The sequence below is a fragment of the Micropterus salmoides genome, unplaced genomic scaffold (genome assembly GCF_014851395.1).
Source record: "Micropterus salmoides isolate LMB-PRFRI ecotype aquatic unplaced genomic scaffold, ASM1485139v1 Ms_hic_scaffold_9, whole genome shotgun sequence".
NCBI classification, from domain to species: Eukaryota; Metazoa; Chordata; class Actinopteri; order Centrarchiformes; family Centrarchidae; genus Micropterus; species Micropterus salmoides.
Window position 1 is genome coordinate 24,620,031 of NW_024044681.1, and position 22,518 is coordinate 24,642,548.

The following is a 22,518-nucleotide window of genomic DNA, read 5'->3' on the forward strand; positions in this document are numbered from 1 at the left end:
TTCAGCGAAACTGCAGCTGCAGAGAAGGAGAGAGTTTCAAATGAGCCTTAAGGCGGAAACATTGATAACAAGCAACTTAAACATTCAACTCAACAGCTAGAACATCCTACCATCTGTGCTGAATAATTATACAGTAATGGGCACTTAATCGGCTGACAGTGTGTGTTTCTCTTCCAGTGGTCAAACAAAGAGACATGAGTAAAATCCGCATACAGGTCCAATCATTCAATGTTATTTGCAAACTGCATTGCTGGTGCGAAGCCACAATGTGCTGCGTGCTTTAAAATGCATGAGGGATTCAATTTGACTTCAAGTTCAGCTTCGAACACACTGGTTCTTTTTTCCCGCCCATGGCAATTTACACACCATGATCCACAATCTCAAGTTACAAGGGTGTCGCATTTGTCTACACAAATATTGATGTGGATTGGCTGGGCTGAGTAGTATCAATAATATAATAAGGGTTTCCATGTTTTTGCTTTTAATGGCAAGTGGCAATGATTCTTCATTTCTAGATACTCCTTTACAATACATCGAGCCATCGCTTTTAGTTAAGGAATGTTTAGGCAACTCCTGTAAAAGCATACATAAGGCCTATGTGTCAGGTTTGTCTGGCACTTCTTGTTTTCAAAAAAAACAAATGCAAAGGAGAATGAGTTTTCTGCATTTAAAAAAATAGCAATGCAGAAAGATCCCCACAAAATTAAGGAAAAAATAAACAAATAAATAACTTAAAAATAACGTTATCAAAAATTACTTCCGCCCTAAACCTCACACAAACAATGAGTCAAATCAATGGCTGGCACAGTGCAGGAGTCTGTGTGAGCTGCTGAGCTTGTGGTGGCCTGTATTCACCATGTGGTGGAGCTGAGTGATGGTTTCCCAAAGTCTGCCTTACCAGAACAGACAGCAAGCACGCACAGCCATGTGCTACATCCTCTCTCACTGTGAGGGTTAGAGTGATGCTCCAGTGCCGAGCTACTTGATCATCTACGATCGTTAGCTTACCCTTTCTGTCTGTGCAAGTTGCTATGACGGCAGATATTTCTACTGATTGCATTTCCCTTCACATTGATAAAGCAGGTTCCAGCTGTGTTGGCATGCTGGCACCTCCAGCACCTGACTGTAGACATCGGATACAGTAGGAAGGTGCTTCGGACAAAGCTAGCAAGCACTAACTGCATTCTAAAATGGGTGTGAAAGTCTCCTCTGCAACACAGCGGGTTCCTGTCTTCCTCCTCTTCATACTTTTCTCTCTCTCTCTCACTGTCTGTCTATCTTTCCTGTAGCTGTGTCCCCTTTTCGCTCTCTCCCCTAATGTCTTTGTCTGCTTCCTGTCATGCATTCCCTCATTTTGTAACCCCCCCCCACCACCACCACCATTCACGCTCTCTTCTTCTTTTGCTCTCTCTGTCCATCTACATCTGCACCCCTCCCCTTGCTCTCCCTCCCTAGAAGGCACACATACACAGATAATACTGCGGCTACATGCTGCTTCGGCAACATACTGCAGCAGGCAAGCGTACTCCACTGCAGCCCTTTAACACAATAGCCATTTCTCTGACCTTAGGATGAAAAGCAGAGCTTGGTCTAAACAAATTTGTCCTCTGCATCAAAATCAGGCAAATAGCACATTTGTCTCAAACAGATGTTTTTAAATCCAACCTGTTTCATAGGCAAAGAAAGCCCATTATTGCCACAAACATTCTCTGCAAATGCAGTATGTCTTTTTTCCCCAGCGTCTGCTGATTTCAGCTTCTCATCAGCATATGATGATCACAGCAACATGCACTGTTTGCTGCCATTTCCTTTTATTGACGTATGTAGTTTCAGCGAACGCCTTCCCCTGCCTATAGACATACCACCCCTGATTCGCCCCATCTTGCCTTCTCCCCTGAAGCATGACGGAACTAGGCGTGCTGCTGTAGCACAATGGGACTTTTTTTATTGAATGGGGAAGAAGCACATTCGCACATACACAAACAAAAACACACGGTGACTGACATCTGATAATCGCGGCACATGATAGGACATACAGTGATGCCATTGTGCGAATATCCAGGAGTGATTTAAGGAGACGCCAGTGCTGACAGACAGCCTCGCAAGGAAAATGCAGGGAAGCATTTACACACTCGCATGCACAAAGAATGTGCAAAAGTGTATTAGATTCAAGGCAATGGGCAAAAATATGCTCAAATGTGTTTTAACATCAACTTTGACTATTAGCACCCTGTATATCAAAGATAGCCCATACTGCACCAGATGCAGGGATATCATGTTTTACTTGTTTTAAACAGTGTAAGTGCTATAAGTGAAAACACTGGCTAGTGTACCATATCACTGCTCAGTCATGTTTTATCCATTGTGGCTACTGTATGTCTCACTTGTTCATTGCTTTGTAATACTAGATTTCCCTTGATATTGCTGCATTATAAGCACTTTTGCCTGCTAAGATCATCATATAGAGTTTCATGGGCCACCAGTCACATGTTCATAAGCTTTCATTAAACACTCAGGCAAACAGGTGCTACCACAAGGGACTCCCTTGACCTTTCAGGGTGTAGAGCACGATTTAACCTATTTTATTTAATTGCCGTTAAGCATGATTGTTACAGTGATTACTGTTTATCAAATTAATTTTTCATAAATGTTAGCACAGTATGTCTGGCGCTTGGAATCTTGTGTCCCTGACCCTTTTAATACTGCATGCTCAGCAGTAAGAATGGAATAAAGCCAAGTGTCATAACAGGCGAACAGTATAAGTCACACGATCTGGCTATAAAACTCAACTGAAGCTTTTTAGACGTCAAAAAATAAAAAGAGGCAATGTGCAGCCCCATTTAAATACATGATGGATGACTTCTTTTCTGCACAATTGTTTGCTGGAAATGAAACTTGCATATTGGAACCACTGAGAATCTCTGTGTTTTCAAACACAATGGGCCCTTTCTTTATCTGAAAAGAGCTGCTACTCTAATAATGCAGCTCAGTTTAAATCTGCTAACCATAAACAATAGCTCTAAAAGGTGGCCTTGAAAAATATAAAGAGAGGGAAGGGGGAGTGATTATTGTGCCTGAAAGTGAATACAAGGACACTGAGTGATGGCTAAACTCCAGCCCTGCCTTTTCTTACCCCAATTACACCTCTCATGCCCTCCTGCAGTAGCATGAATATGAATATGTCGTCATGCATGTTAAGTTAAAAAAACCCTCTGTGCACTGACCCTGTTCAACATCACAGTCCTTTGTCTGCATAGTATATACAGATGGCCAGGTGAACTCAACGTGCCAGTAGGAAGTTCATGCACATCAAGCAGTTTGAGTCAAGTTTCTGACTCATGTGTGCCAGACAACCTGCCGTGTAGTTCTCTAACAGTCCAGAACCAGATACATCAAGTCCTTCCTTGATCGTGGCAGAATCACAGGTACATGAATTGTATCTGCTGCGTAAGGTCCTTATATTTCTTCTATCCACTCAGACAACAAGCAACCCACAGCAACCACTACCCGCACTGCTTGGAACAAACACAAACTCACCACCCCACCAAATGGAAGCAGCTGTTATCAAAACTCTTTCATCTGCTGCAGTACTTTGCAAAACTCAGCAATGCATAGACGCCACTACTGAACACGCCTGTTAGATCCTATCATGCGCTCTGAAGATTTAGACACTTTTTTACAACTTCCTTATTCTGTGGAGCTTTGTTTTAGGTCTTATAATCCATAGTCTGCTGCTTTTATTGTGTGCTAGTGAGGGTCAAAGGCACTGTGCCGGCAGACTACAGTGAATGAAAAAAAACAAAAAACGGAGAGATCACACCATACATTGCTTCGATGTTCCATTTACCTCCAACTACCATGTACTGCTCCACTGATTAGTGGCCCGCAGCCACATGTGGACAGTTGTTCTTCATACATGTTACCATTGTTACATGCCTGTTTGTGATGGGTCCTTCTGATCTCTCATCTGGCAAGAGAACAGTCATAACAACATCAACAACAGTGTACATGTGTGGCATTTCACTTGTTGAGTCAGTACTCACTGCTTTGGACGTTAACAGTGCCAGTGGAGTTGTCCTTTCCCAGTGGGTTCTCCACCACACATGTGTAATTCCCAGAATCCTCCAGTTTTGCTCTGCTGATCTGGACTCTGGAGTTTTTCCTATGGGAGACAACACTTGCACAGCTGAGTCAGGGGAATCGGGGCAGGGAGGAAATAGCATGGAAGCACAACAAGTGGAAACATGGGGGACAGAGAGGCAGACAACAGGGCAAGCAGCAGCATGGCAACAAGTCTGCTTCACTTTCTCTGAGGCCAAATTTCAGGGGAAGAAAATGCTTACAAAGCTTAGGACCAAGTGTTGTCTACCAAGCATACTGTATTATAAAAGGAGTTCTTGGTTTTAATATCCTTACATAACTAAGAGCTACTCCTACTAAGATACAATATTTACAACATTTTGCAGATATTCTTTGTCAGTTAGTTGCCATAATTATGTCATCATTAGCTGACCTGCCTGAGAGAGAGCTGTAAAGGACCACGGATGTATTGCTTGGTTGAGCAATTTTTATTCACACAAATGTGAACCATTATGGACTCTTGTATCCTGTTCTTCTTATACATCCATGGAACCAAATACGAAACAACAGATGTGTTTTATTGTCTCTAAATGTAACTTTTTATTTATATGAGAAAGTTACATAAGGAGGGATGATAAATTGACTTGATTTAGTATAAATCATTACATTACATTTCAATGAAGAAATTACCCTTTACTCTACCAAATATTAAATAAATGTTTTTATTCAATTCCTGTATTGATATTGATTTTTAAATGAGTTTCAAAATGCTGTTTCCTGAAAAACTGCATTAGCACAGCCTGCTGATAATAGCAACCTTGCTTTGACTTTGGAGTGCCTCTGTCTCTTTTCATCATGTGCTGTTGGTGTTAGGTTTACAGGACATGGGTGACTTGTACTCACTGGCTGTTCTTTATTCTGACTTTTTTGTTTTTCTTCAGCTCGTTGCCATCTTTGAACCATCTGTAGGTAGGGAGAGGGTTCCCTGTAGCCTCACACTTCACTGTGAGCTTGCTTCCCTCGTCCACTATTATTGGATTCCTCATCGGTTTTAACTTTGGAGCCGAAGCTAAAAAGGCAGAAAGAGAAAATTTAGTGTTATTAACCATATATACCACAAACTTGAAAATAGTTTGGTTTGCACAGTTCTGTTATGATTGAAACAGCGAGACAAAGAAGGACAGAGAGACAGCAATGGAGCCAATCATCATCTCTATGGACTGAACAACTCTCTCGTGTGACCACCAGATGTTGTCATTAAAGTCATTATCAACTTTGCCTCAGACTAATAAACAGGCTGAATTTCACTCTGGCTTTGCTGCTATAAAAACACCTGAAGCAATAATTAGGAAACATCCACCAGCTGATGAAGAGAATCTGCAACTACAAACCCATGCACAATTAGAGGCAATTGGTTAACAAGAAAAGAACATTTGAAACTATGGTAACTGTTTGTTGTGATGACAATATCAAAGATTCCTCGATCATAACTTTATCATAACTTTCATCTGCTGCATGGTCATTCAGTTATACAGTGTTAATATGTGAAAATAATCATTGTCTTGGTATATTCTGTAATTTCTTGCAAAGAAAACAACATGGATTGAAATATGAAAAATGATCTCTGTTCAAATGCACACACACACACACACAGACAAACACTTGCCAGCTGACAGCTGCACACATATTTAGGAGAAGACTCATCCAGGGCGGAGCAAGAGAGAAGGGGTGAACAAGGGTCAACCAGGGGCACCCCCCCCCCACCCTTACACACAAACCGTCTCCATGTGTAACATTTACGATTGCATGCATAATATGCTAAACTGAGTAGTCCTACAAATTACAGCTGTTTGCTGTGCATCACCTCTAAAGGGTGACAGTAGAATGAAGACAAACAAAGCATGACAAGCAAAGTGAAGTATACATGACTCTATTATAAACGCTGAAATAGAGGTGCACCAAAATTATCCCCTGTCGTCCTCTTTTTTGAGAGACTGTCCTACTTCACTGACCTGGTAAAGGCGACACGTCTGCACAGAAAGAAAAACCTTAATGATGCTGCATTTTTCATTTTCTTTGTTGATTTGGGGTACAGTTAGGTCTGAAACAGCATTGACACATGTCAAATTTGCCACTGCCAATGACAACGTGATGTGTGCCGGCAATTTTAAAGCATTTTTAAAACACGTTAATCCCATCATCAGTGTTTTGAGGGATTCGTCCCATGTCAATTCTGCGGAGGTCAGTGTTGTTTATTACTCATCCTAACTCAGCTCCCTGTATCAGCCACATGTTCATCCACAAAGAGCAGTGCTTTTTTAAGCTTTGTAAGCCTGACAGATGTGGATATTTAAAGAGCTCTGTCCACAGCAAACCAAGCACCTTGTGAGTATGTCCTGTGTGCTCTGCCACCTCTGGTCACTTGGCACTAATAATTCTGATAGGAGCCAGAGGTCACAGTTCTCAGTTCCAGCCATGGATCTCTTTTGTACCAGGTGCTGAGCAACTTCTCAGTTGATGTTGCATCAAGCATAGATGTTGCATTACGCAGCATAGATAAAGCCTACTGTCATCCATTCTTGTTTATCCATTTCGTGTCTCACTTATGGGTCTGAGGCCCATAGATGTTGATTGTTTAGATTATTTTGAAAACATGTTGTGTAATGTAATTAGCTTAATTTGTACAGTAATCCTAGAGGGATCACTGATAGCACTTAAGACCTTTGACATTTTCCCAATTTAAGGGGCACCAATGATCAGACCACGATACTGACTACCAGACACACTAGGAGAGTTGTCTGTCTGACACACAGTTTGTGCTCATTTCCACTGGAATCACAGATAGTGAAATGTCAAATTAAAAATAGCTCACAAACAACACTGATCAATGGAAAAGCAGCTATTCTTAGTTCAATAGCAGCTATTTGTTACTAAAATTACTCTGTAGCTGGTAAGACAGTGGACTTTTATCTGTGAACAGCTTCCTGTTGGAAAATTTGAGCGATGATATTCATGGCATTTGGAAAATAAAAGATTCTAACACAAGGCAGATGTGCCTTTGTACCGGGGTACTTAGTAACCTTAATGAGCTTATTCTCAGGATGGATCTTTGTGCTGCAATTGTTCGGGCAGTTAGTTCAAGATTTTTACTGTCCCAAAAGGGTTTGGGACAATAAAACCCTCATTTATGCAGCAAGGTTCTGCTGAAAGTCATAACATTATATAGACTGAACATTTACTGTAAGTCGCCAAAAATCAGCTCTGCAAGTGGTGTGGATTTATCGATAGCCTCCAGCGAGGATATATACTGAACATGAGACTCTTGATGCTCCAGATGTTCTTCATTAAACATTTTCTGTTATTTAACACATGTAACATACTATATGGGATTTGATGTTAAATAAAGATCAGACTGCACAATGCCCTATGGTCTACTGATCCCCCAAATTTTCACATTACGCTGGCCAACACAGTTGTACTGTATATAACATGACACAGAGTTTTGTTACTACTACATCACACATGGCACATATGCACATGTGTGATGTTTGATGAGCAGCTTCATCACACTTTTCCATGAGCTGTTCTTAGGTTACAAAGGGAATTTGGCAAGAAACTAATTTTAATCTAATTATCAACATAATTTGTATACTGCTGTATCTAATCACCTACAAAACCTTACAGAATAGAACTTACAAAAGCCTGCATCTGTACATAATTTCCATACACACTCAACTGTGCCAGACTCAGCCCAGCACACTGCCTGCGGAAAGCTTGTCAGTCATAGTTAGAGAACAGCAGGAATGAGGCTGCACCATAAAGAAAAATGTTTAGTACTTCAGCTGGACACATGGTTTGTCCTTGCCAAGCAAATTAAACAAGCTTTGTCCTTGCCTGGAAAAGTTAAAGAAACACAGGACTGCACTTCTCATCAAGCCAGCGAGCCAGATGTGTAAGAGGGTCTGCTCCATCTACAGCATACATCTCTAATGAAGACACAGTCCATCAGACACTCTACCTCTGAGATACAGATGTTTAACGTTGTACTGCATAGAGATTAGCCTTCACATTCATGTTAAGTCTCTCCAGCTCTTTTATCTGCGTAACACAAAATATATTAACAAAACAATTGACTCTAAACTCAAAAACTTCCAGAAATCAAAAAAAAAAAACGAGAAGAGAACATACTCTGACAGCTTGGTCAGTGATGTACAGCATTTGCTCATGTTTGGAATGAAAGATGTAAAAAACAGAGCAACATAAAGTAAATAGTTTGATGGACACTTTAGTACAGAATACAATCAAGTCAACCGTACTTGACATAAAGCATGTTAAATTTATCAATTGTGATTAATGTTTTCCAACAAGAAAATAAAAAGGCATTATCATTGGAAATAAAATAATTTCTTGGAGACAAATGGTTATCTCATTTTCCGTTACACCAGTGGAAAAAGTGTCCGGCAGCAGTGATAAACCCTTGCCTTAACAACAGCCTGATTCTCTCTTTTTGAAGCAGAGGGGCAGCTGCAGACATGGACTATAAAAAACAAATTTGAGAATAGAAGCCTGACCACCGTGTCAACAGCTCATGCCTTGGGTAACGGTTGGAAACCTCAGCCCAGAAAGAGGTTAAAAAACACAGTCACTTGATGAATTAACAATGCATTGCACGTATTATTGAGTTAACATTTCTGTTTTACTTCCAGGAGCTTAGAAATGGAATCTGAGGCATGCCTTTGTATTTCCCCCCTAGACAAAGTATCCCTGATTACTCCGGCGTTATGTCACTTCACCGCACGTTGTCCAAAGACAAATTACATGGTAAGACAGCTAGAGAAATGGGTTTTGCATGTGGGAATGGTCTTCAGACACTGCACACTAGTCACTGTAACACATCTGTTCAAAGCGATCATTTCAACAGCCTCCCGCCACAGCCAATACACTTTCACCAAATAATTATCTGGTACATTGTTTATATATGACTCCAAACACTCTACTTCTCTCTCTAAACTAATAGTGTTACTTTTCAAAACAATTAAACGTTTTATGTTTCTCCGAGACAGGAAAACATATGAAGAAGTCCAACACTGCTTGTCAAACACTACTATTCTGATTTGGTCAACTTTTTACCTACCATCCAGTATTGTTCAATAAAACAATCATTGTAGTGACATTAATGAAAAGTGATTTTATAAGTAGAATCTCACAGAAATGGCATTCACTACTTCAATTTTAGTGAATGACATTTTTAAATTACTTTTAATTTCTAACTATTGGCTTTTTACTAACAATTCATCTCTCACACTTGAAATCTAGAAGTGTAAGATTTCTGCACACATTAAGCATTGAAAGCAGGCACAAAAGTAGAGTATATGATGTAAACACAATGCATGGACTCCTTGTTTTCTCCAGATGCAAAGGGAAAGATGTTAGCTAACTCCATTAATTTTTGAGTTGCTTTGTTTGATTGCACATTAAAAAGAACAAAATCAGCACACCACGTTTTGCTACATTTTCATTAGTTTAAATTATGTATGCTTGCAAGAAATTTGAACAAAACTAATGTCATTTGCTATAAAAGCTTAAAGGACACGGAGGTGAAGATGGAATGTAAACAATTTTTGTCTCCAGAAAAAGCCAGTTTTCAACCCCCGTAGGACCCAAAACTCAACGCAAAGAGCCAAAAAGCAATCATACATGTTACTACTTTGGGTGAATTAGGACCAAAAGAGCACCAAATCATTCGTATTTGCTTACAAGCAGCAGAACTGTCCATTTACAGTTTCAGTGCCCTGAACATATTGGAAAGTTTTACCAGTCTGCCACAGTCAGTGTGTTTTTTTCCGCTCCTGCCAGAGAATAGGTGTTCCTCTATTGTGAATGATTGCAAAACTGTGTTTATGTTTGTTTCACTGGTTAAGCAATCGAAAATTGCAGTTTTAACTGTTAGCAATGGCTCTGGAACACTCAAGACATTAGAATATTCAAAATGGTGCATTCACATAAATCTCTACTGTTCATGCATATGATAACTGGATTACCTGTCAACATGTATATACAGCATACAGTATACTGCAATAGGACATGCTGCTAATTAACTTGATTTTGGGTTGAAACAGTACAGTAAATTGTACAAATGGCACTCAATATCAACTGGATGACAAAAAGTTGCTATAATAAACAAAGTGTGAACATCTTTGCTTGCACAGCCAGCTGTGATCACCATGTCTTATAGTTCTAAAAAAAAACAACATGGAAGTCCAGAGTCATATGTTCACATGTTTCCAGGCTTTAATCACCTTATTGATTATTCCATTGTTATAATTATTCCATCCCACCATATAAAACAAAATGTCATACTGATAGAGACAAAATTAAATAAAATCAGATCACTTTTGCACTACCTACATAATAGAAACTCAAGTCCTGGCAAGAATGCTTTAATGGTCTCTGTGTTCTTCCCCTTCTTCTTCTTATGAATAACAGTGTTTTACTGTTCTTTAACTAGTTGTAACTGGATAGTTATTTTTCATTTAATTATCAAATAAATTCCATTTTAATACAGCAGTAGATCGTTTCGTGGGGATTTGGGTTGGGAACAGGAGAGTCATCGGTTCGAGTCCAGCACGGACCAATCATACGGAGCGTGGAATACCAGTTCACCTCCTTGGCACTGCCAAAGGTGAGCAAGGCCCTGAACCCTAATTGCACAGTGGCTGCTCACTGCTACTAATTAGGATGGATTAAATGCAGAGAATCATTTTCGCTGCGTTGTATTGTATACAATTGTATGTTACAATAAAAGTTGATTATTATTACTTTTATGTAAAGCTGAAAAAAAACTTGCTTACTACATGACTTTTATAAATGGTAAATAAGCTTTTCTTGTATAGCGCCTTCTTCCAAACACTCAAAGCACTTTTACACTACATTACATTAACCCATTCATACACTGAGCCCAACTCAGATACCTAACCCTAACCCATCACCACCCCTAACAAGCTTTGACTCAACCATTTATCGCTCTACCTGGATGAGTCCTTCTGGCTCTCAACGACTCCCCTATATAACACTGTGAGCAGACACTCCCAACACACAAACTGACACACACTGGATGTTCACTGTCTGCCCATGCCTAAAATAGTGAGGAATCAACTTTAAATACAGGCTGGCGAAGAAAGTTGAACATTGAGCAAGTTATGTTTCATAAGAATTCTGCTTAATACTGCTGTTCTTCATTCACTAGCCGACTCATTTAGAAAGAAAGCAACAGAAAGAGAGAGAGGGAGAAAGATAGAGAAAAAGAAAAAACATATGTCAAATCAAGTGGGCACACCAAAGACTACACGTTACGTTGATGTTGATGTAATTTCTTCCTAAATATGCATATTTATTTCCTGTTGGTATAGCAAATGTGAAAGCAAGATGGGCACTTGTAAAGTATTTGCCAAAAATGGTTAACTATAACAGTAACTAAAAACAAACTAAAGTGCATAACATGCACTCACAATATTACATGGAAACTTTCTGGTAAACCAGCAATTTCATCTGCAGATTGCTTTCAGATTAAATGTTTGTCATAATTTGTCTCTAGACGTTTTCTTTGAGAGTCATCCTTCAAAAGACTTCTGTTTGCATACCAATTTGTGGTTTTGATTAGCTCCGTTTTGAGACAAAAATTAGGCTTTCTCTATGCACACATTTCACGCAGTGTATAAGCACTATAATGCTGTACGTATAGGTCAGTTGAATGAAGAGTGAAGTTGTATTAGCTGGCTTTCTGATTAGTTTTCTTGTTTCCAGTCGTTTGTAATAGCACATCAAAAAGCCATTTTGTAAGAGCAATTATATGAAGCAAGATCACACCCGGCTTCACCAGCACCTCCTCTGACTACTGGTCCCTATTTTGCTGTTGAATAAGTTTAAGTAGCTCTGTTTGCAAAGGTGTGGTAGGTGTTAAAAAGCATCTGGATCAAAATGAAGGAGCCACCTTATCACTTCCATAACTAACTATTACCACCCTCACCCTCATATGAAAACCCAGTCACACAGAAAGAAACTACTTGGGTTTGTCTAGAATTATAATGTCATCAGCAAAAGCATATTTATGTAGGTCAGGCAGACTGTACAGGGATTTCAAACTACTACTTGAAAAAAAGAGAGACATAAATTCATGTCGCACTGTACTGATGATAGATTTCATTAAATGCCTGTGGCATTTTGCTCTCCTTGTCCAGTCTATACAAAAGACAACAAAGTTGCACAATTTTTTCTTTTCCAGTGAGTTTCATTAGAAAAGCCATGCAACATTCTTTAAAGAGTGTCAATTTTCAGCCACAAGACTTTCAACAAAGAGACCTGAAAGGAAATCATCATGTAACATTGCAGCAGCAGAATGTCCTAAATCAACACTTTCTGGTCCAAATGCTGGAGATGTCATAGCCAGTGAACGGGCAATTATAGCTGAGAAATACCTGCTGTGAGGTAATCTCCTTCAATAAATGTGGAAAACTAAGTTCCCAGTAAGGTAAGGTACAATACTGTCTTATTCCTGAGATCTCAGTGATTGTTGACTATAAGATTTTGACCATAAAACATGGCTGTTGTCACCCACTGGTTTCTGAAGATCCATTGTGAAGCTCAATATGGGCAGCTCCCGGCGGCTCCATCCATCACCATCTTGCCATTGCGTGAATCTGGCTAAAACATGTAAACATGTTTATTTCTGCTGTAAAGTTGAGCATTTTCACATGTGGGTTTACCAGTGGCTGTAATGAAACATCAGCAAAGAACCAGCAAGCTCATGTCTATGGAAGCTGTGAGACCAACGTGGATCACCAACAAACATAGGTGTTACATAGATAATAGGATTTTTTAGTTGCGTAAACTTCAAATTCTTTGTAATTTCTTTTTCCTTTCCATTGACCTTGAAAATGTATCTGTCTAAATTATCATATATTATCATATATCCTAATGTTAGTGGACGTATGCTCCCATGCAAGACAGACGCTACTCTATATTTGTCTGTTTGAGCACATCAATGCTGCTTAGTTAGCACACAGCAAAGCAAGTTAGCTAACTGAAAGGTCTTTAAAAACACAGACATGGCACCGTCAACTGTATATTTAATATAGTTGTCTGTGATCTTATGCTGTATGCAGTGTTCTTTTCAGTTGTAGTTTCAACAGTTGCAATTTCATATTGGGTGTGTGTGTATGTGTGTGTGTCTGTGTGTTTAAATGTGTATAAAGGAAAATGTCAGACAATAAAGTTGCACTTCTGGTTGTGCAGACTTGTTCCCAGATTTCTGTCTTTTAAACATGATTTATTGATAAACTGCATCCCCAACAAAGTGATGTTAGTCATGGATAATTACAAGTTGGCAGCATTTATTAAAGTAGTGGGTAGAGGATCCATCTCTAAAGTGTTGTTTAGTTTCTCTCTTTTTATCTGGGATGACCCATTTTGGAGCCTCAGGCCTAGAAAACACCTGAGTGTGTGTGAAGAACCACACAGATACAACAAGCATCACCCATCTTCATTTTGACCTACTTTTTACAATGGGTAAGCGTATAGTTTCCCATTACTCATTTACCCAGTTTTGTGATAAATCAACAGATTTTATTTTTCATTAGGAAAATGATGATTCAAGATCAGATTATCATGGTCTGGATGCATTTAAAACTGACATGACACAGCTACATGTCTCAGTGAACTATGGCAGCAAATACGCTTACAGTTACAACGTTAAATGTAAATTGATCAAATTCAACAGTAGGCAAGCACAGTTTATTTTCATTTGTGTCATTTTGTGAAAAGGAGAGTAAATAAACCAGAATATGTTCATCACATGCAGCTCTATGTGAAAGGCAGCTGTGCTCTTTCATTAACAAAGATGCCAAAACATATTCGGCCTGCACTCTGTGTCCAGTGTAGTTTGGGGAGATGTTATCTTACATGTTTATAGATCACAAACAAACTTGGAATGAAGACCATTAATTATTTATATATTGAACTTTTTATGGGTCATAAATGAGAAAATTAACGACAGACTGCAGAAGCAGTTGTTTTTGGCTGAAAAAAGGCGCAATTTGGATACCTAGGAGGCCTACAAAAAAAATCTTCTACCAAAAAATCTTGAAAATGCTAAACCCAGAGGATTATCTGGTGGAAGCTGACAGGACTGACATCAGCAGGTACAAAATGGCTACCACCATCAAGAGATGTTCACAGTATCTGATCAAACAAAGAATGACACATTCTGTGGGAGCTACGGGGGTAATCATGGTATTGTCCTTAAAGTGTCACTAAAATGGGGGTTGGGCTTACCCATGACCTGAGGTCAAACAGTGACATGCTGCAGCTTGTAGGATCCACCACTGAGCAAGCACATTGCTATGTTTATGGCTCTGAAAGACAAGCAGCTCCAATACTATTCCAATGTCAAAGTAGCTTCCAGCTAAAACATAGGCAGACTTTTATATTGAATGACTCACCACACACTTAGAATTAACTAGCAACTGTTGAATTATTACCCCAAAATAGCACGTACGTCAAAAAGTGCGCAGTGAAACAATGTATTATGTGATACAAACATAACTTTTATGTTAAAATTGTTAAACGGGCAGATTTTTTTTCAAATCTGTGATGTGTGGCAAAGCATCTACGAAAACGTGATCATGTGGTTATTTAACAAAATCCTTTAAAGCACAGATATTGCCAGTCAATGGTTTTCAGAGAGCTCTTAATACAGAGGTACTTTGGCTCTGTGAGGTCCAGAGCTTGTTCAGTTAAAACTTAAGTTTTAGTTGATGTTGTACACAAGACATATCATTTGACTTCCCTACAATTTCAAAGCTCTGCCAAAACCAGATGTGCCTCTACATGCGGTCCACACCAATCCATGTGACAAGGTAGCGGCAAGCTTTGACAAGCCAAGGGGATACTTACTTAACTTTGTCGCACACTTCCGTGAACTCAAACTCAATCTCACTCTTTTTCTCTCCAAAGTCTCTCTCCCTTACACACACACACACAGATTAATACATATGTATATACCTAAAATGTTAGACAGAAACCACCTTTAATTTCCTTTTACCTTGAGTGGGATCACCCTCTTTCTCCTTTTGTCCTTTCTTAACCCCCTTTTTTCTCCCTTTCTTATCTTTCCTCTTGGTCTCCGTCATGCTGTCAGAAGAAAGTAAATCCTCTCAGGAGTAGACACGGGGAAAAAACAGGTAGTCCTATTGGGAAAGTGTGGCAAGTGGGCACCACGAGACTGAGCCTGTTAGAGCGTCTGTCTCTCCTGCTATATAGACTCACACCAATCAAGTACAAGCAAGTAACCACCTACTCACAGGGCAGAGGGAGAGAGAGGGAGAGGAAGGGAGGGAGAGAGAGGGAGGGAACAGGCAGAAACAGGGAGAGAAAGGTAGAGAAACGAAGAGGATAAAAGTGAGAGAATACAGAAGGAGGGAGGGAAGAAAGAGGGTGGGAGGAATGAAGGCATTTCCCATTGCTATAAGGCAATCAACTGTTCCCTTACTGGATTTATCAGATAAGCAGTGACTCTTCCAGGCCCTGCAGCCACGATGGAGAGGGACCAGTCCTAAGGAGTCCACACAAAAGTCTGAAGTTGGCCGATTGAAGCTCCATGGCCAAGCTTCGAAGCCAACTCTGTTCCCCCTACCTCAGGAACATCTTCCCATTAGTAATGATGCATGCAAAAGTGGAGTGAGACCACTTAAGTTGTCCCCTTTGCACCGCTGACCCCACCCAGATAATTCAGAGACCTGCCCTTGCCAGGTTGATGTTGGAGTCCCAAAACACTTCACATCTGGTTCAGATTTGCTGAACACATATTCAGCGGATACGTGTACGAGAGCGATGCATGAGGTGCCGAAACAGACAGAGAAAATGACAAAATCATCTCTGGCTTCCCTCGCTGCTCCCCTTCCTCACCTCTCTTGTCTGTCAGTTGCCCTTTCAGTACTACATGCGAGTTCCAGCATGTCTGCAGTTGTATGTCTCTCTTTCACTGTCGATGTTAGCCAGGTGTCATCAATGTCCATTCAGCAATAAGGATTTAGAACCATTATAACAAGTGGGGAAAAAATCAGCTCAAATCCATTTTTTTCTGTAAGGTGAGTGGGCATCTCACCTTTGGAATTTTCTATCTGTTCAGTAGAGAGTTTGGACAGGACTGAGTTGAAGGCCAGCAGGGGCACACATGTGGTTCCAGAAGTGCAAAACAGTACAGAACAAATGGACCCGACAAGAGGATATTTTACTTAGGTTTGTGTAAAACAAACCTAAGTAATATAATGCAAACATAACTTCAACAACAACGCTGCGGCTAATCTGTTTATCTTCATTTGACAAAGCCTGGACCATGACTACATGTTGATCACAGTATTATCTTAAGCTGCTATTTCAAAGTAAGGTTTTCTAATTTCATGCTGACTGAACTCCACTGTCCTCCTAAGTGGCTAGAAAATAAAATTTGTTGCAATAACAGAAGATTGACTCTCAATGAAACTCGTGTGTTAAAAATCTGGAGATGAGTCATCTGCGGGGCCCTCCCGGGGTTTGTCTCAGTCGAGCCCTCAGAGGATTCTTGACGTATCTTGGGAGGAGGCGGTGGCAGCAGCAGGGATTTCAAACGGGCAGCAGAAGGGTCATGTCTTAACAGGTCAGCACACTCAATAGTATAAGCCTCATCTGTGGGTAAGAAGAGGTCAAATCGAGGCCAAGGTTTGACAGGCCAATCAGCCCCAATGTAGTGCTTTTCCTACTTCAAAAATGATTTGCTCTTTCCCCTCTCCTCTCTTCTCCTCGCAGTGGTTGTTCCCAATGATCTAATCTGTCAGCAGAGGTAACTGAGGACTGGCAGGGGTTAGTGTCAGAGAGCTGCCCTTGCTGCCCCATCACCCCCCCCCCCCCCCCCAATCTCAACACTCACTTCCTCCACTACAGTCCAACAAGATGAGACTCGTTCCCAAGCCTGTGTGTCTGTGGGTGGGCATGTAGTTTATGTATTTGTGACGTCAGGATAAAAAAAAAGATGCGAGTTTCGGGTGATGGCAAGTAGCTTTAAAACAAGATTTCTCACCCAGCTTCTTCATGATCCCACGGCTGTCTTCAAGCAAAGCCACACAAGATGCAAATTAGTGCAATTTATTAGTTGACATGAGTTATGAGGGTGCACTGCACATAAGTGAAAGAGCATTGGGAATAGCCTTGGGAATAGTGTGGACATCAATATGTAGCCCTTGTCTCAAAGTTTTTGCAAACTTGCTGAACCGCTGCTGAACTGATGAACAAATTCTAAAATTTGCAGCATAGAGAGTTTTTGGATTGTTACTTGCCACAACTGTGTCTCACTTGGCAGAGTTACATATAACAGGTATATGCCAAATTGTGCATGGAAGGAAATGTAGTCACAATACCCTAATAGGTTTGATTTTTTGTCCACAAGATTGTCAGGGTTTGGGGTTTTCAGGTATTATTTGGGGGTTGATGGGTCCAGGTCTGGTGTTTCCTCTGTTTAACCTTCATTGGCATGTTCATCTTAGTTTACTTTTACCAGTCCAGTCCAGTGTGTTAGTCCAGTGTCTTAGTTCATTGTCTTAGTTCAGCGTCTTAGTGTGTAGTCTTACTTCTGTGCTTAAGTTCTTAGATCTGTTTACTAGTTACTTTCCTATTTGGACTTTATGTTCTGTTTTATTCGTATGGTCCGTTGTCGTTTGTTATCTTACGTTCTCAGGATTGTATTTGGACTCAGCTACAGTTTGTAAGTGTACTCTCCTTTTGTTAATAAATCATTAAACTATATCTGCTCAGCTCTAGGTGTCCTGCGTTTGGGTTCTCAACCTGTTCCATCATTACAACACATGACAATTCATAACAAAGACTGTGTGATGAGCTCGGAACAAGTGTGAGATTTTGTATATGAGGTTGTGGAGTACAAGAGTCTGAAATAAACTCATTTATCAATGCATCTAAATCTCTTTCTCTATTTTTTCAGTCTACTCGAAAGCGTCTGCTTTTCAAACAGCCGTGGGTTGTTCTTGGATTAGGGTCTGGAGGTGGAGGGGCACAGTGGGCTAGTGTGGGAGGAGCATGACTTGAAGCACGTCCCAAAAAAAGAAAATAATAATAATGGAGCCAGCCCCTAAAAGTTCTGACATGGATCCTACTCATAAATGCTTCACAGGACCCATCTCTGCCTGCCTCCTATTCCCTCCTCACTGCCCCCGGGAAAGGGGAGACAGCTTTCCTGTATGATGGAGCTGAGCACCTCCCTCGTAACAGCATACCTGCACATCATCACATTGATACCGCTCAACAGCACTCCTGCCCTCTCACAGGCCCAAGAGTTTATCTTTTTAGACATAATGGCTTTAAACAGCCATTAGGTTATGTTGTTTACATCTGTCTGCTTTTTTGGCAACAAAGTGTGTGTGGGTATGGAGGCCTTAAAGTAAGGTTAGTGCCTGCTTTTAACACATGTCTGTAGTCTTGATTCTCAGAGGTGAGGCAGGGTGGGGGTTGGGTGAGTGGGAGACACAAACTCTAAGAAAAAAAAGGAACAAAAGAGGATAAATGGAAAGGATGAAAAAAAGAGAGGAAAGGGAGGTTGGGGAGTGAAAATAATGTCCTCTTTATTAGATGACAGAAAATAACCCCACCTGCTAGTATTCACCTTTTAACAAGGCATCTGTTTCCTCAGCTGACCATGCATTGAGGTGTCTTGTTGGAACAACACAGGCAGGCTGCCTGATTACCGAAATAAAAACCTGTTCATCTAGTAGTAGTATTTGTTGTAAGTACAGACCAAGGAGACTGTGTAAAACACATGTCTGAGCATAAATATAATCTGGTTGATGCTGCCAGTCTTGTTGCTTTGTCCATGTGTGTTTACATGTATGTACTGTAAGTGTCGAGCAAAAGATGAGAAGCATGTGATGACACAATGAAGGCTTATGTCACTGGGCGGGCTGGCAAAGCCCCATTGAAGCGAGACACGACACAAATCAATGTCAGTGACATCTGCAGGCCTGAGGAAGGGGCTATTTTCTCAAGGTCAGCTGTGTCAAGGTCAACTGAAATTTCAAATCTGAGCAACAGCTGAGAAAAGGATCACAGAAAGAGACCCGAAATCACATTCACTTCCTCATTTACAACACAGCAAATGAATGGACGGATTCATATCAAACATGGCTGTATTTACGGAGAGCTGCGAGAAATCAAAGAGAAAAAGCGAGAACGAATTTAAGTGTTAAACAAGGAAGTGATCCTGGGTGGATTCAGCTCTTTGACGTTTCCGCAGCACATAGCTGTCACCATGGTAACCACAGTCTTAAGGGTAGCAACTAGAGTATGTGAGAGAGATGTGGAAGGGCGGAGTGAGGATGAGAGACAGGGAGAGAGAATCTAGAAAGGGTGCAAGCGAGAAAGTAGGAGATAATGTGGAAGAAATACAATGGGAGGCAGAGTGAGTGAGGCAGGAATAAAAGAAAGGTAAGACAGGGGAGCAATGAAGAGAGGCAGAGCAAAACTGAGCGAAACAAAGACACACAGACAGAGGTATCCACTGAGCAGCTGCAGCCTGGCCACTGTACCACTCCATAAGAGAGATGTCCATGAGTAAGCCTGTGCCAAGCCTGCTGTGAAGCACTGCAGTAGCATCTCAGAGAGCGAGAGATGACAAACATCAGCACTGAGCATGCTCCACTCTCAAGGCCACAGAGAAAATGAGATTTTAGCTCTTTAGCCTCTCAGTTTATTCAGTTCGCCGGCTCTATTCCAGCCTCCATCTGTCACCATGCAGCATTCATGAGCACATCGTGCCACCACCAGTGCATCTCTCTGCTTCGGATGTGTATCCACACTGGATAAAATCTGACTGATATGTGTGGTAACTGATTGATCTAATGGTAAGCGGGGTCTTTCCCACTTACGGCCACGGTGACTCATATTGTGACAGGTTTGATTGGGGCTGAGAGGAACAAGAGATGAGCATAGCAACTCATCAGCCAATAGGGCATGATACTGCAATAACAGGCCAGCACCACACCAGCCTTGCACGCGCACACACACACACACACGCACACACACAGTCCTGTTGCCAGATGTGATCTCTGTGCCTCTGAACTCTCACTGATCACCTTCATTATCTGGACGGCTGCCAGAGCTGCGCTGTAAATGACAGCCATACATTTGTGTCAGACCTGCAATTAGGCTGAGGCTGATTTATTTATTTTTTGCTCTTCACGCTTGTTCTGCAGGCAGTCAGACAGACACAGCCACGCTGAGACACAATTGTGTGTTTTTCAGTGTCATAACTGAAAATTGACGTCTCTTTTTTTCTCTTTGCCATCAGTCACAGATATGTGATGCGGTAATGCGTGTGAGAGAGACAAAGTTTGCGAGTGCACTGTATGCATGGTGTATGTATGTGTGTGTGTGTGTGTGTGTGTGTGTGTGTGTGTGTGTGTGTGTGTGTGTCAGGACACAGCATAGTTGAAAAAGAAGCTGCAGAGGATGTCAATTGCCACTCTAGTGTGGCTAAAGTACCAAACACTGTAAAATAATTGTCTGCTTGCTGATAACACTGGTGATAAAACTTTCAATAAAGGTTGATGTACTACATCCTCACTGTCTATATATCTTTTTTCCTAAATAACAAAGGGCCTCTCAATAGGACAATAATAGCTTATTGCAGTGACACTGAACTAGCACAAATATTTTTAATGACAGATGCTGTCTGAGCATGACTTTGATGATCCTCTTAAACAACAATCCGCTCTATCTTCTTAAGGCTGCCTGATTGAACCTCTCTCTCTTGCTCATTTTAAACGTATTTATTTTTCCGTGTCTGTCTCTCTCTGCCTGTCTCCCTCCCTTCTGTCTAAGGGAAAGATAAAGAGGTTTGTGTGACTATGAGCAGATTGACTTGAAGATAGAGGCTGGAAGCAGATCTCTTCCACCTCCTCATTCTGCTCTTTCTCTCTTGCTCTCACCCAGATGAATAGACAAACAATCTCCCACATGCTCTCACAGTTTATCAAACACACACCCACATAGAGCCAGGTCTTCATGCAAACACATATGTGTGCTCTCACCAGAGAGAACAACACACACTCAATCTAAGTGTCCTCAGGCCAATAAAGTATACACTGTCACACTCAGATACAAACATACCCCCTCAAACACGCACATACGCATACGCATACAAACACACAGGTGCATCCACATGTAAATAGAAGAAGCTCATGGGTCATTGATGTGTTCAAAATGGTCCTGTTTTCCACTCATAGTGTATATAATACAAACCATTTACCCGTATAAAAGCATACTTCATTTACGAAATGGCCTCTTAAGACACCACATCTGAATCACAGCATAACACCAGACTTGTGGGGGGTTTTCCATTGCGCACACATTTTAGCACCAAGTGACTAAACTTCTTAAACATCTTACATGCCATTATTGCAATATATCACTCTGACTGCATGTTAATAAAAATCCATTAAATTAATGTTCAAAGCCTGTCCAGGCACACTTGTGCAATTAATACTCACAGTCTCAGGAAATGTTGAAAATTATTTCCCAACCTTTTCTGGAGCAAACCCAAGAATGCAATATTAAATAAACATATAAATTGTGTTCTTAAATAAACTTCCCTGTAAATGAATATCAAATCACTTTACAGACGTGGTTAAAATCGACTGCAGAAATGTAAATATACACAAGGGAAAACACGGGAAGGTTATGCTCTTATCAGCAACTGTCCCCCTTCAAAAACATGCGTGCATCCGCTCTCTGCTTTTGCATTCTTCTCATCAAATCAAATTCCTTTTGTGCTCTGCACTTGTCCTTTATCTCCAGAATGTGCTTTTAAAGCAGCACAAACATGTCACAATGAGGACACTGTGAGGAGTTTTACACAGAGTGAAACCAGATTCTTGGTCAAACCAGATTCTTGGTCAAATCATTTTCTGCCTCTCGTGGCTGAGCATGGGCTTATCAAGAGTCTGTCTTATCTCTTTGTTTGTTTTTCACAAATGTAGGCTTTTCCTGGAAAACAGGCTACTACGCATGTGTAAGCTTAGATCATGCTTTTGCGGCGTAAGCGCACATCAAGGCAGTCTTAAATTGAGTGATGCTTGATAAGTGGGCAAAAAAGTGGCCCCAATTGACGGTGCCAGGATGGCCACACACTGTGCTCTGGCAAGCCAGACATGGCTGACATGAAGCCAGGACTGTGGTTGGGTCATCTCCAAGCGACAAGATCACTGCACAGGCCCACAAAACCCTCTCCACCCCTCTAGAAGCAGTTAAGTCCATCGCCAAGCGCACCAGTGACTGACAAGCCCAGAACTAAGAAGGAGTTAAAAGCTAGCAGAAGATGTAACCGTTCTAAATCGGCAAGCC

The 22,518-nt window shown here is 40.9% G+C and overlaps 1 protein-coding gene across 4 annotated transcripts in view; it reads right to left on the minus strand.

The window, feature by feature from the left end:
- nrg2a (neuregulin 2a) overlaps positions 1–22,518 on the minus strand; it is a 70,066-nt gene that overhangs the window by 32,944 nt on the left and 14,604 nt on the right. For 3 of the 4 annotated variants that reach the window (XM_038709465.1, XM_038709462.1, XM_038709463.1), the window contains exons 2-3: positions 4,984–5,149; positions 4,044–4,162 (exon numbers count right to left, since the gene is read on the minus strand). In XM_038709465.1, the coding sequence (XP_038565393.1) occupies positions 4,044–4,162; positions 4,984–5,149 (285 nt within the window). Of the gene's footprint in view, positions 1–4,043; positions 4,163–4,983; positions 5,150–15,178; positions 15,458–22,518 lie in introns of those variants that run through there. The other variant, XM_038709466.1, reaches the window with a different exon arrangement.